General features: G+C 41.5%; 1 protein-coding gene across 2 annotated transcripts; it reads left to right on the top strand.

The window, feature by feature from the left end:
* Positions 1-824: 824 nt before the first annotated feature.
* On the top strand, positions 825-13,626 carry LOC126561822 (ran-binding protein 9). 2 transcript variants are annotated; one of them, XM_050218154.1, is made up of 9 exons: positions 825-1,234; positions 8,984-9,339; positions 9,409-9,706; positions 9,778-9,932; positions 10,023-10,153; positions 10,237-10,430; positions 10,563-10,720; positions 13,248-13,359; positions 13,439-13,626. In XM_050218154.1, the coding sequence occupies exons 1-9, from the start codon at positions 898-900 to the stop codon at positions 13,582-13,584; spliced, it is 1,887 nt and encodes a 628-aa protein (XP_050074111.1). In that variant the 5' UTR covers positions 825-897; the 3' UTR covers positions 13,585-13,626. The 2 variants fall into 2 exon arrangements, with proteins under 2 accessions (XP_050074111.1, XP_050074110.1); XM_050218153.1 differs by having other exon boundaries at positions 8,984-9,706.
* The last annotated feature ends 1,522 nt before the right edge of the window (positions 13,627-15,148 follow it).

The raw sequence follows: 15,148 nt of genomic DNA, 5'->3' as shown, positions 1-15,148 counted from the left end.
GTAAAGGTGCCACGGACTAAGAGGGAGACAAAAGCCCAACACTACTACTAATACTACTACCACCACACCAACAACACAACACACATCGCTGCTAATGATAATCGTAGTGGGCCATTCCGCGAGACAGGTTGTTCGTGGTAGCAGCAAGTTGTGGATCGTTTGTGTGACGGCTTAAATAAGGCTGGTCGGGAAATTAATTGTTGCAGTTAGTGAAAAAGTAGTTAAACTTTGCTCCCAACGAAAAAAGGGAAACAAATCATAAGCGAGAAAAACAACCATCACCGTCCAGTTCGTGTAGTTAGGCGATTCTGCGAATGTGTGCGTGTGTGTGCTTACAGTTCAACATTGCTAGTGTGTGTTGGTGGACTGGCTACTCAGTGTGTGTTGTACGTGCATAGAAAGAACGAGAGAGAAATAGTGATAGAGTATGTGTGCGAGTGTGTTAGAAAGAGCCAACAAGTAAAGTGGTTTTGATGGTGGGTGTTTCGCTGTCAGCAGGAATATCATCATTCTACACGCTCAGAGGACAAAAGCAAAGTGCAATCCGCAGTCGGTTCGCGAACTTCAAAACGTTCGAAACGACGGGGGCGCGCGTACGTGTTAAGAAGAGCGAGACAGAGCGAGAACAATAGAACGAAGAGGAATTGCAGCAGCAGCAGACGACGTCCGAGTGTTTTTTGTGTGTACGGATGTGTGCGTGTGGCCTTCATCACAATTCGCTCGAATGCATGGGTCACAGCAGCAGTAATTTGAAGAAGCAGTGAATATTTGCCAAGGATTACCGTGTTGTGTGTCTACCTTTAAAGAAAAGTACAGGAAGCTTCTGTCAGTGAACCGCTTTCCCTCGGTCAGATACACTCCCACACACACACAGACACGCGCTTGCTGTCCCCGCTGATGGCCGACAATGCGCCTGCAGCCGCTGCAAGTAGTGTGAAGTGTGGTGATGGTGGTCAGCCTCTCGACAGTTCGCTAAAATCCTCGAAAAAAATGTTCAACCCAAACAACCCGAACGTCCAGGGTGGTGCCAGTGGCAGCGGCGGAAGCGGAACGAACGGCACCAACAGTGGTGCCCCCGGTGGTACCAATGCAACGGCCGGTCCGATCGACCGTCTCCGGATGCTGTATCCGAATGTCAACGAAGCAGTCGACCCGCTGCCCCGCTCCTGGAGCCTGCAGGACAAGTGCAGCACCATTGGACTAACGCAAAACAATCTACGTGTTCACTACAAAGGTTTTTATATCGTTCCGCCGCGGAAGATGGTCCCCTGTTGATCCCCCTTCCGTTCCGCTTTTATAACCAATTTGTTTGCATTTTCAGTCTGGGTCGGTCCGCGAGAACAACACACACCGTTTGGTTTGCTCGGCCGCCTATAGTTGCTCAGTGTATTACATATATCTAAATTTAGTCCGACACTCTGTTGTGTGTGCGACTTACACTGATTTTCCTGCATCGCCATCTTGTGCGTCCCTTTTTTGCTGCCCTTTTCTTCCTGTGGTGTCTCGGTGTCACAGGGTCTTCTCTGGCTCCCGTGCACGCGCTCTCTATCCTGGCCGCCGTCTAGGGGTGTGTGTATGTGTGTTTGTGTATGCAGCAGTGTTTTGTACTCACATCATACACCACATACAGCGCAGGGAAAGACGAAAATTCCCCCCCACCCCACCCGGCAGCCACATGCCTCACCCTTGCTACCAAAACCGTACACAAATCGTACCGTTTTGAAGGCTTCGAGGAAGTACACAACATTACTTTGTTCGTCAATGAACTAAATCATCATTTAGCCCTCCGCATTGTTAACCTACCCTCCCTTCCCCACCCCTTCTATTACGCATTAATAATGGCCATGATGGCGTGCAATCAGGTCTTCTTTCTTTTGGAGGAATTTGCTACACCAAAATCGTCATTTTCCTATGTACCCTGAACTATTGGTCGAGGTAATCCAATGCCTACTTTGCGCTTTATCGCCTCTAGTGGAATGTGTTTACACCCTTATTGCTTGTGAACCTTTCTTCCAAATCATGATGGTTCGTCTTCTTGGGGCCAAAAGACTAAGAACCACAACCCTTTTTTTTTGCTTCGGAAAACGACGCTTCCATTATCGTAACGATTCGTCGTAATCGTGCAACGAAATCAACTCTCGATTTTCCGATTTTCCCGTACGCTTCCTCCATTGCTGGCATTTTTCCTTTATCGACTTGCAAACTTGAGTGTTCAAAAACAACGATGAAAGTGTGTGTTTGTGTGCGTGTATTTAATGTACGAAATGCTCCATCACCCGATGGGAATTGTGGCACACACTGTTTGACGTCTGCTCTTTATGTGTGTGTGTGCGTTTGTGTTTTTGTATGTGCGCTGTGTATTGCGCAAATAGTGTGTAGTAGCTCACAAATAACACAACACAGAAGCAGCTACAATGGCCTACTATGTATACACATGCTCCCCCTCCCTACAACACACACAGTTATGCCGTTAGAAAGGGAGCAAAAGTGCGTGCGCCTGAGCGAGTGAGGGTGAACAGTGTTTTTCGGTGCGAAAGAGACCAAGAGATTGTGTGCGATGATACGACGATCCTCAGACAGCGCACAAAGAAGCAGCCAGGAAGAAACAGAAATCAGCAGGTTTTGACGTTTCGGTGACGGATGGGAACCTGTGCTTTTGCTGGCTTTGCCTTTTTTTGCTACCTTGTGGATACGTACGGAGGCAGTGTGTGGAAAAGCTTTTTTCAACAACGTTACACTTGGTACAAAATTTAATGCCCCAGCCACACATAGCAACGCGACGCGATTAATTGATTGCATGTGGTAAAGTGTGATTGCAATACAGTAAAGCTGCTGATTTACATGCAATGCGTCATGTGTAAATATGACGGTGCGCATTGCTGGCTGATAATGAAATAATTTTATATTTTGTTTTGTTGTTAACGAACGCTTTGAGCGCAGTAGTGTGAACAACTCGCTTAAAATGACCTTTTAATTATTCAATCACAATCGCTTGGTGACTGCAAGAAACAATGTACGTAAATGTAACTAATGATACTGTGGTTGATATTGGCAAGTGTTTGTGTGTATGTGTCGTACTTTTCTAGAAAGGTCAAATGAGAAGTTGTGGCATTAAACACCAAGAGACTAGAAGAAATAGTTTTATAGCACAAAATTAAACATTTTACCTTACTTTTTATTTTGATTAAAATACGTAAAATCGTTTATTTGTGCAATCATATTTTCTAACAGTTTTCAAGTTGTTTTTAATTTTTAGTTCCATAAAGACATCGACACGAACACCTTTCGTGTTCGTGTGGAAAGACAATTTGCTTCGAGCTTTTCTTTGTCATGTTTTGATGGGCGATGTTGATCTAGCTGCGAGCGAACCAGCTAGTGACCAATTTAATGTACACAACACCAATACTACCGTTCGCCTGCAAAACACACGTCACGGCACGTTCGAATGCGTCACAATGTGCGTGTCAGCTTAGATCAAAACAATGAGACAGAATGACAGTACCGTCGTGCGCACACGAATACATCGCTCCAGCTGTTCCAAATCAGCAGCAGCAGCTCCCTTCTCCCAGCGCAACCCGGCGTCTCTAGCTAACGTACCTCAAGCACACGCATACATACACACGCAAGGGGACATTCGCGCATAAGCATAAAACCCGTTGAGCATAAATCGGAAACGAACAACATAATGCGCCTGCTAAGAGAGGAAGAGTTGGGGGCCAACACAACAAGGAAACGGACAGAGACACGACCCCGATTTCAACGACCAAAGCCGTGTGATTTAGATGGAGGGAGGGGAGTGTTGGGTTGAACGGGTGGTGGGAGTGGTTTTTGTGGCCCTCCGCGTGTGTTGCTGGGATGAATAACATTTCGATGTGCGTATTCTCCTTTACACACACGCACGCACACACCCACCCATCGCCTGCTGCCACTTTTTTCCTTTGTGTTCCGCGTTCCCTTTCGCTTGTACAAAAAGTGTGTACGAAGAAAATCCGATGTACGCAGCAACAACACAGGCAGCACTGTGCGAAAATGTGTGTACATTTATTTGGTACGCTCTGTTGCTGTGCTGTTTACACACGTAGGGCTGGTCTCTATCGTGCTTCTCCTTTTCTGTGTGTTTTATTGCGTTTCACTTTTATACTTTTCTGCTTCTGTTTCGGAAGATATCGATAATGCTGTTAATATTACGCGTTTTATTTAATTATTTTGCAATAATTGGTCATTTTGAAAAAGTCTTTAAAAATTGCACAATCTTTTTAATTTTTGTATAAGAAGTGGAACGGTTACGTGCTCAAACTAAATGCTTTACAAAAAGACGTACGATGGACTAGGATTATCTTTATACACGATTTTCAAACTACTAATTTCGATATTTTTATATTTTTATACCGTTTTTACCCTGTCCCGAGTAACCAGAAAAACTTCATACTCCATTCAAAAGGGCTACTCGGGAAGCCAGCAACTTTGGTGGCTAATAACTTGTTTATATGTAATCGAATATCAGTACGATATTCTAGTGAAAGTTTAGCTTATTCTTCTTCTTTCTATTACATTATATATGCTGCCTCAATTCTAAGTAATTTCTATGTTAATGATCTTCAAAGTTGTTTTCTTCGATTTATTTCATTTATTTGAAGTATGACGGCTTGCGTCGTACTTTAATTTTTCCGATTTATAGAAATCTAAAAGAATTGTTTTTTTTTTATTTTAGTATGACGGCTCTATGCCGCCATTAAAAATATTATTTGAGTACTTCAACAAAATTTGACGACAAAAAGCCTCTAAGTTTTTATACAACTGTGAACCACGGATATTATTTGATTTTTACGGATATATAACGCAAGAGGCAAACGGTTTTTTTTTTTTTAATAAACAATAACAGAAATGTAAGGTTCCTTTACGAATATAATTTGAATTATATACGAATAGGTTAAAAGCCAGAGGTGGTTTATTAATGAAAAGAAAATTACAGTAGAATTAGTTTTAAACACAGTTAAATTCCATAAATAACGTAGACGGCTCTTCAGCAAGGGTTTTTAGTAATACACCTTTAACTTCTTATTTACTACTAGTTAAATTCTGAAAAATGCACATTAGACTTGTGATATAATCGTGCAATAGCTGTAAGAAGTATATTGTTTTTAAAATTGTGCAACGCACTTCAATAATTATTTTTAACGTTTTTCCATTTTGGGAAAAAACATCATCTTCTGTCATCTTTGATTATTCATAACAGGAAAACGACTAAGAGTAGATGTGGCCTATTTGTATCAATAGAAAGAAGAAAAGTTAATTTAATTTTGACTAGAGTACAGCACAACAATTCAATTACGTATAAAATAAAATTTATCATACTCCAAAACTGCTGGTTGCCTAGAGTAGAGGTACAGGAAAAAAATAATTCAAATATATTTAAGAAAATTTACAGATAAAATTAGCTGTAAGTTGCTTGCTCACATAGAAGAATTTTAAAATCCATCGGATTCGGGAGAAAAAAGCAATTAAAAACGGTTTGGTTACACGGGTAGCCGCTTGCCTGGAAGATGGTTTTTATGGTTAAACTCGCAGCGGTTTAAACATATCTTTCTATTGTTCGAACGGGATTTGAACCCGATCCTACTGTGTGAAGGATCGCTCCTGACCTAACCGTTTTATGATTTGTGGCAATATCTCTCTCTCTCTGTTTATTTGTTCCGTTTATGCTTGTTGCTATTTCTTCAATATATTCCACTGATTGAAAATCATAAAAAATGGTTTTTTAGTCAATTAATAAAACCTAAAAATTTGTTCCAAACAACTGAACAACTAAACCATGTCAAGAATCGAATCTTGAACGATGCTTATGAACTGTTGGCCTATAGATGGGCAAGTCACATGCCTTAAGGCCACGGGCCACGAGATAATTAAGTATACAAAACCTCAATCCTAAAGGACAATTTTCTTTATTTACCCCTTTCAACAGAACGCGAAGAATTGACACTCTTGTCTTTGAGTGCATATTGCGTCGTTTGCGCCCTAAGCTTGCAGTTGTTTCTACGACTGCATCAATGTGCATATATGTAACAAGAGTTGTTCACGATCATATTTACGTGAATACGACCGTGCCGAAATTTTACACCCATTCAAACGTTGCTCATGTTCAAGCTTCAAGCAACGAACCTCCACCACACCAGCTGATGATGGTGGTGGCAAACCGCATCGATAACGTCTTTGTTTCCGTTCAGAACCTTACGGAGACTTGTTGTTCGTCTCCTCGAGGGCAGTTTTTATCCCATGTAGCTTGGCTGATTGTCTTTGTTTACTTGGCATTTTTGTTTTGAACACAGAGCTCCCGTGTATGTATCTCGAGCTCTCGAGCTGCTTCGAGGTATCGGATTTACAACTTGTATCTGTGAATCGCGTCAGTCACCTCGACGAGATGGCATGAGAGCAGCACGAACAAATGGCCAAGCAGCTTGCCACTGGTTGGTTGTAACCGATTAAACTTGGAACCGCGACGAAGGGAATGTGTGGGTGCTTGAAGCTTCAGGTGCTCTGGCGTGGTGTGAGTGTTGCACAGTGAGCAAACCTATTAATACTGGGTCAGCAAATCGTACGCTCTACTTCAATGGGCCAGAAAGAATCAACTACCCAAGATGGGGTACGAATCTTCCTCTCCATACATCCCATCTGAGTATAGAGACTAACCTTCGACGTCCATGTTGGAGAATTTAGTATTCCCTTCTGTTTGGGTTAAACTTTTGAAGTCAGAAGTCATGTTAGAGCCTCCTCTCATATGCTGTTTACCTTTTTGTGTGCCTCTCGCCCTTATCAGCTTTTACACCAGCATTTTGCAGCGATTAAGAGCGACAAAGCGATGTGTGTGAGTCGTTAGGGGATGAATAACAGCAGAGAGAAGAAAAAAAAACCAAAACCAAAACTGCGCCAAGCACTTTCGATTGCAATTTTCAAAGGAATGGATGATGGGATCGTTGGATCGACGCCCCGCGTCCACGATCTCTGTATGTTGCTTTACCCTCCTGTTTGGTAGGTTTCGGTTGATGATTGGTGAAGGCACACTACTATCAGCAAACGACACGCCACTGGGCAAAGACGTGCAAAAGGAAATAAAAATGTTCGACTTGGTTACGCGAGAGACGGGCTCCTCCAACGAACGCGAACGCGGACACAAGCCAGCAGGAAGGCATGTTGTTTGGTAATATAAGCATCGAAAGCATCGGTCGGCGGTGGCCCGACGGCAGACGGAGCACACTTTCTCGAAACCAAATCACCACTCGCAACAGCTAAAACTGTGAGCCCCGAGGGTGACGACGATGATGACGACCGCCGCGACGTGTTCGAATAAAATTCATGCAACTTGGTGTTTGATTTTGATTCACTTTTGCATTTATTTGTTGTCTTTTTTTGTTGCCTTGTTTTGGTACAATTAGCTCTTGCCTTCTTAGTTATCTTTTACTTTTTTAACATTTGTTAAAGTATTTAAATTTTTAAATTTTAATTTAACTGTTCTTGTGGTTAAATGAGCTTTTACTTTTATAAAGTTTTTTGCTCGATTTGTTCGATTTGCTCTGTATGTTTTAATTAACATACCTGCACCCAGCACCCAGCTTGCATGCCATGGTTTAATATTTTTGTACTGGACCAGTTGTTTAGAGTTGTTTTAGCAAACACACAAATCTAAAAAGAGCATTTCTATAACACACACCCCACCCTCACGAACGAGGAGAGACCTCAAGGCACTTTGTAGTGTGCCCTTACGAGACGGCACACGAGTTTTGGATATTGAAAGCGACAAAATGTTAGCGTAACATGGAGCACGCCAGGCACGCCAAAGCCCACTGAAGCAACGCGGACGTGAAGGAGGAATCGCTCAATATGACGATTACGACAAAACCCCCAAAAAAAAAAAAAAAAAAACGGGGAAATAAACGAACGAACGAACCAACCGTGTTGTCAGGGTCGTACTCCAACAGACGACGCACGGCCAAAGTGGGTCAGCAGCGTTTAGCAACGATTTTCCATGACTTTGAACACTGGCGGGTGATGGTGTTGGCGGCTCGCGTCCGCTACAATGTGAAACGCGAGTGGGCCACTCTAAGGCCACTGCGCCTGACGAGCAGACGCACCAGTGTGGGCAACTTCTAGCAGCAAGCTTAGAGTTGAGGAAGAGAGTAAAAGGTTCGATGTTGCTGGTTTGCACCGTTCCCGCCAACCGTGGTGGAAAACTCGACTCTTACTGAAGGACAAGAGATTCAAACCAAGCGTCATTCACGTGGAGCGAGTATTGTATTTCAAATGTAAAAGCTCTAGACAATGTATGAGTCACATTGGGAGAAAATTAATGAAACGTACCGAAGTAGTGTAATAAATGAATAAAAATAGGGTTTAAAATTTCACAGTCTGGTTAACAATCGGAGTTTGGTGGTCTAAGTTTAGATCTACTTAATCGTTGCCTTTTTCCGCCACTAAATATGGGTGTTCTAAAGCAAGCTTACGTGGCTCCGATGCATGTAGTAAAGCGTTTGGATCACTTAGTAGAATTTTTGAAATGGATAATGGAATATTGCAGGCTTCTTGTGAAGCGTTGCAATCATAGAGAGTTTTTCCAATCGTAGAGAGAGATGCAGGAGAGTTTTGTATTCAGTGAGGGAAATTTGTAATCATTTCTTTACTACACAATTGACGGGGTTTACGGGTGAATTGGAAATTACAAAAAAAAAGTGTATTTCAACGATTATCTTTCAAATATTTGCCAAGCGTTACCCCGAAACGCTTCATCGATCAACTTGCCCATCATCGAGAAGTGTCTCGTGGATGTTCTCGGAAACCGTGTAACGCAAAAAATAATTGGAAATTCCTCTAAGAGCAAAGCTTCTTGTAATCATTTCTACTTTTTGTTTTACAAACTTTAATGCACAATCCAACAAAGTATTAGATAATTTATTTTCTGTTTTCTATTTGATTTCATCTCACCACGACACAGGAATTGGCAAATCACACACAGATGCAGCCTCAGTGCGTACGGCCTATCCGATACCGGCCGCCTGCGGACTGTACTACTTCGAGGTGAAGATCATCTCCAAGGGCCGCGATGGATACATGGGCATCGGGCTGACCCATACAAACTTCAAGATGAATCGCTTGCCCGGTTGGGATAAGCAATCGTACGGCTATCACGGTGACGATGGCCACTCGTTCTGCTCGTCCGGCAATGGGCAACCGTACGGTCCCACCTTTACCACCGGTGATATTATTGGTTGTGGCGTCAATCTGGTCGACAATACTTGTTTCTACACAAAGAATGGCCACCATCTGGGCATCGCTTTCAAAGATCTACCGGTAAGATTATCGACCGGTATAACACACCAGACGTTGGCTAATGTTTTCTATCGATATGTTTATTACCAGCCCCGGTTATACCCGACGGTGGGACTACAGACACCCGGCGAGGTGGTCGATGCGAACTTCGGTCAGGAACCGTTCAAGTTTGACATCGAGGACATGCTGAAGGAGCTGCGGGCCAGCACGAAGGCCACGATCTACAACTTCCCACTGCCGGATGATCAGGGCGATTGGACGGTGATCTTGCACAAAATGGTTTCCTCCTATCTGGTCCACCACGGGTACAGCTCGACGGCGGAAACGTTCGCACGGACCACGGGTCAAACATTACAGGAAGACATGACATCGATTAAAAATCGACAAAGTAAGTGATTTTTGTCCCTTTGCATTTGATGATGGTTGTAATCGATTCGTTCTGGTGGTTCTGTTTTGCAGAAATTATCAAACTAGTGCTTTCCGGTCGCATGGGACAAGCAATCGAACAAACCATTCGTCTCTATCCGGGTCTGCTAGAGTCGAATCAAAATCTGCTTTTTATGCTGAAGTGCCGCCAGTTTATCGAGATGGTGAACGGATCTGACTTTGACCTAGTAAGTGGCTACTGGGTGTGTTATACTTCTCACTGTCGAATCATCAAATCACGTGTGACCTTTCTTTTTTGCATTTGCCACTACCTCTAGGGTACTCCTTCGTCGCGTACGAGCCCAGTGCAAACATCGGTGATACAATCAACAAAAAGTTATCAAAACGGTAGCACCATTATTCCGGATAACGTTGACAATCAGGGATACTTAAAAAATAACGTCCTCAGGTAAGGATGTCAGACACTGGAACGAAATCCGACTGGGGAAGGATAAGGTTACACTTACACATACTCCGTCCCCAATATTGCAGTAATAACACCAACAACAATAATGGCAACTGCATCGAAGACGACTACTCGAACGACGTTGAGATGGAGAACGGACACAGCAATAATAGCGCCACGAATGGTTACAAAAATGGAAACGCTAATCGAACGAATACAAACGAATCGGTAGAGGAGGAAGAGGAGGAACCGGAGGACGCCGGCAGGGATGAAGATATGGGTATAAACATTTGCAATAATGCACATCATCTATGTTTGCGTGTTTCGTCGCGCATCAACAATTCATCAAAATCTCTTATGCATGTTCTGTTTTCTTTTCTTTCTTTTTTGCTTCATCTGTATGTCAACCCAGATGTGGACTCATCGCTATCGCCAAACTGTAAATCGACGAGTGCCACGGGAAAGTCCGGTGTCGAGCGGATGCTAGAATTCGGCCGGGAGCTGTTCCAAATGAGCCAACGCCTGGAGAAGGAACATGGTGTTAATGAAACTAATCAAAAAATGTTGGAGGTAAATGAACGATAGAGCGTTTTTTTTTGCTTTTGTTTTCATATCAATGAGATCATTTTAATGTTTGTGCCCTAGATTCAATACAAGTATAAATTGAGGCTACAATTCGCGAAATTCTTGTGGGAGACACTAACTCTAATACGCTAATATTGAATCGGATTGATGGTCGTGCAATTTGATTATATAATGCCATATAACAAGTTTGGTCGGTATTGCACTGACAACCTTATAGATCATGGTAGCAATTAAATGGTTCTCTGGACACTATTTTTTCCGGAGGTCGTTATTTTCTACTAGGAATTTCTAATGAGAGTTAATCCTCAATCTTCCACCCAACGTGGTTTTTTTTTATTTATGTAGAAAGGCCTTGCCGTATTGGTTAACACTAATTTACAGATAAGTAAGATTGGCTAAAGAGTAATATAGGCCTACAAGTTGCACGCAGCAAACTCACATGCAAGCTCCACAGTCGTTTTTGAATATGGCTGAGTAGGACATATTGAAGATATTAAAACTATTGGTTTATAAAATCCAAAAAATCTTATTTTGATTAGTTTTAATAAAATTTTAGTAATTCAATCAACTTTCTACTCAAATCATGTTTAAATATAATTTATTCCGTAAAATGAGCCATTTAAATTAAAATATATGGCTCAGTATAGAATTATTTCAATTAGAGTATGAACTGTATCGTTTAATTGATGAAATAAGTTAGTGAAATGTTTTTTATAAATTAGTCTTATACATAAGCTAGCTTTTGCGACACTTAACAACAATTTCAAATAACTTTCCCGCATTGTGATAATGATTTATTAAAAACATATTTTTTTGTCCTACGTATAATGGTCACAATCTACCGTGATTTTTCACACAAGCTTGTATGAGATGAATCCCATACAACATGTATGTCTTTATTACTCTTTAGCCCGAATATCCAATACATTAGCGAATCAGCAAATATAAAAATAGAATCACGCAAGGATCGTATGGAACGTCGGATCAATACATACATAACCAGCATTTATATTTTATTTTATTTATTTTTATTTATTTATTTTTTATTTTTTTTTTATTTTACCAGAGTTTACTCGACTGGATTTTTTTGTTATTAAGAAGAGAACGATTGGCCGTCCTTTATGAATAAAAAAAAAGAAGAGAACGATGATCTATCAGTCAGTCATTCTAATTAATTATCTAGTGCTCAGATACAGCACAACATTTACCGACTGGAACACAAATTACATCAGTTTGTTGTTCAACCTAACATCAGATAGCACAACTTTATTTTAGAACGCCGTCAAATCTGGAACTTTTTTCTATACCTTGATCATGGTCATTGGATTGGATTCGGAACGGTTCGGATGTTCCGTTTAACATTTATGATTCACTTATCAAGACTCTTGTATTGTTTTGAACATAGCTTTTGTCCAGGGTCGAGTTTGAAAATGTTCTAAAATAATCGGAAATTGATGATGTAATGTGTGTAAAAGTCGAAAGTCTTGTTGTGTATCTCGAGTTCTTCATTATTTGTACTATTCTTCTGCCTGTTTTTTTGTGAAGGGTGCTAGAAGTAACCCTGCTACAATACCGACAATGGTCCACGGCCACATTTTTCATCATCAGCTTCTGGAGCGTTTGACTGTCTTGACTGAACTTGTTAGGTGATTACGATATTGACCAATTTTTATTGAAAGATAAATGGCTCAGAAATCGAACAGATAGTGAGCAATAATCTTCGAAAGTAGTTTAACGAATGGAAATAGCTGCTCCAAATCAAGTCATGATGCTGTAAAATTTTGGCTGAGCTTCAAAAACATTTGACATAAAAGTCGATCGATCACAAGGAGGCAAGATCAACCGTATGAAAAATGTTTGAAATTTACTAAAACTTAATTTACTTTCCAACAACATATGCATTAGAACGACAAAGCATTGGAAGAAGGAACATGTTCAATGAAACAATTTACATTTAACGCCTATAAGGCGCGCGGGATATTTCCCATTCATTGAGATTGGAAAACTGAATTAGAAATTCAATTCAAATTATTATTATTATTATTTGAATAATTTATAAAAGACTTGTAGCACGATCAACATGGACAGATGGATCATTTAAAAACATGGCGTCAAAAAGTCATAGCCGAATTAATCGAATTGACACCCGTCAAAGGCACTAGCCTAAAAGTCTAGAAGTCGATAGTACAATTCCTGGGTAAAGCCACCTTTGAGGGCGTCTCAAGAGACATATTTTTTTAGGTCCGCGGAGGCAGTGACCGCACTGACTTCGCGGACCTAATAAATTGATGCCCTAGTGCTTTATAGTTCTGTTCTAAAACTATGCAGAAAAATGCCAATTTAACCTATGTATGTACGATGCGATAATTTAAAATAATCAGTTGAAGTATATACCTTAAGCAGATATTTTTTATTCATGAGTAACGGCCAAAATATACATATAAAATCATATCTCATGGAATTTAATATCTTTGATTCATTAACAGTTCTATTACCTTTCTTCATTTCCCAGGATGCATTTAGTTTATTAGCCTATTCTAATCCCTGGGCAAGCCCGCTCGGTTGGCAGCTGTGCCCATCGCGTCGTGAAGCTGTATGTGCTGCTCTAAACTCTGCCATATTAGGTACGTTAAGTCACCGCCTTTTTCAGCGTCTTTTAAGCTAATTTCTCTCTCTCTCTCTCCGTTTGACCGCGTTTTGTAGAATCAATGAATTACTCATGGCGACCACCGCTGGAGGTGTGTATAGCGCATGCCTGCGAGCTGCTACGTCTCATGTCGAGCACATCCCTCGGTGCGTGCGCGTTCGTCAGCGTGGACGATATACTTGCTCAACATCAGCAACATTGACTACGTCTAATACTTCAGCTAGCGCCTTACTTCAATTTCTAATGGAAGAAACATCGCGGGCAGCATCCATCCCTCCTTCCCTCTTTTCCACGATTTTCGTTTGCAATGTTTGCAACCCCCCTCCCCCCCCCAACACACTCACACATACCGACCTATTACTTCTGCATCTGCATCCGATCTCTCCATAAAGAAAACTCCCTTCAAAATAAGAATACGATGAAGAGAGAAGGTAGCTGGCTGGCCGCACTTTAGAGTGAGTTCTGACGGTGGAAATTTAAAACGAAATTTCGCAATCCAACATCAGACGTCCCCTTGCGGGGACTAGTGGAACGATAGTTTCCGGATCATCTGAATGTATGATTTCCGCTCCCGTTTTTTTTAATGTACAGCTTTCTTTTAGTTGTTTCTTTTAAAATTAACAATTCATGCATCACATGCAACGGTCAGGCGACGGACGCGCCCCCTTAGATCCCACAACAAACGAAGCAGCTAAAAGAACTATAAATTCATTTGACCCTCTCTCAATAAGGGTACAGCAAGCAAATTGTTCAAGAAAGTCAGTCTCAGTCTGTATGTGAAACAAAGCAGAATGCAGCACGCTGCTCCTATAGTAAGTAATCTGTTCAATATTTCCTTCCTCTACACAACTGTCCCGGGTCCGGGTGATCTGGTAATGGAACGATCTTTGCTTTCCTTCCTCTCTCGGTCTGTGTGGTCTGTGTGTACGTGGCGGTTTGTTATTTCAAAATTGCACGATTTGCGACGGATAAAGGAATGTTTCGTAGCCGAAAGCACAGAGAGAGAGAGAGAGAGTTTGGATTGTGTGTGTGTGGTCCAAAGGAGTTGTTGATATGTAGGGAAAAGCGAAAAGCACGAGTTATGCAGTAGCTCACGTGAGTTTGATAATAAGTAAGCACACACAGCAAGCGGCAGTCAGTCACGAACCGAATGCAATACTGTGAAAGGTCAAAACAGCATGTGTGGAGTGCGTGTGTGTGTGTATGAATGTAAAGTGTAAAAGGAAGTACTAATATTTAGCCGTTAGAGTAAACCCGCAACCCGATTAGAAGAGGCACCCGTCAGTAAGTAGGAGATTGTGGTAATAAGCAAGTAAAAAGAACGTCGTTAGTAAGCATGTATGTAAGGGAGCGTAATAGCAACACGCGTACGATCAGTTAGCAAGTAAGCGCGACTGCTCTGTTTGTGCGTGCGTGTGTATAGTTGAGGAAGTCCTCTGACAAACTTCGAAATATCTAAAAGTAGATTCGTGATTGGAACGACACATAAAACAAGCAGAAATCGGACGCAACACCAGTCTTATTATATGGGGGACCGATTATTGCAACGACAAGTTACTGAGAAAGGAAATTAATCAAGAATGAAGAGCAATAGCAACAGGAAAACATAATAGAGTGGTTTAAACATAAACAAAGATGTTTGGTTTTGGTTAAGTCTTTTTTTTCTACGTAAGTCTGGCTTTAAATTGTGGAGTACTGCTCAAAGTGTTTGTGTACGGTGGTTATTAACAGCGGACCATCCAAAAGGATGCAATCCTTTTGATGGA

The sequence above is a fragment of the Anopheles maculipalpis genome, chromosome 3RL, assembly GCF_943734695.1.
Source record: "Anopheles maculipalpis chromosome 3RL, idAnoMacuDA_375_x, whole genome shotgun sequence".
Classification (NCBI taxonomy): Eukaryota; Metazoa; Arthropoda; class Insecta; order Diptera; family Culicidae; genus Anopheles; species Anopheles maculipalpis.
This window is presented reverse-complemented; position numbering and strand designations above follow the sequence as displayed.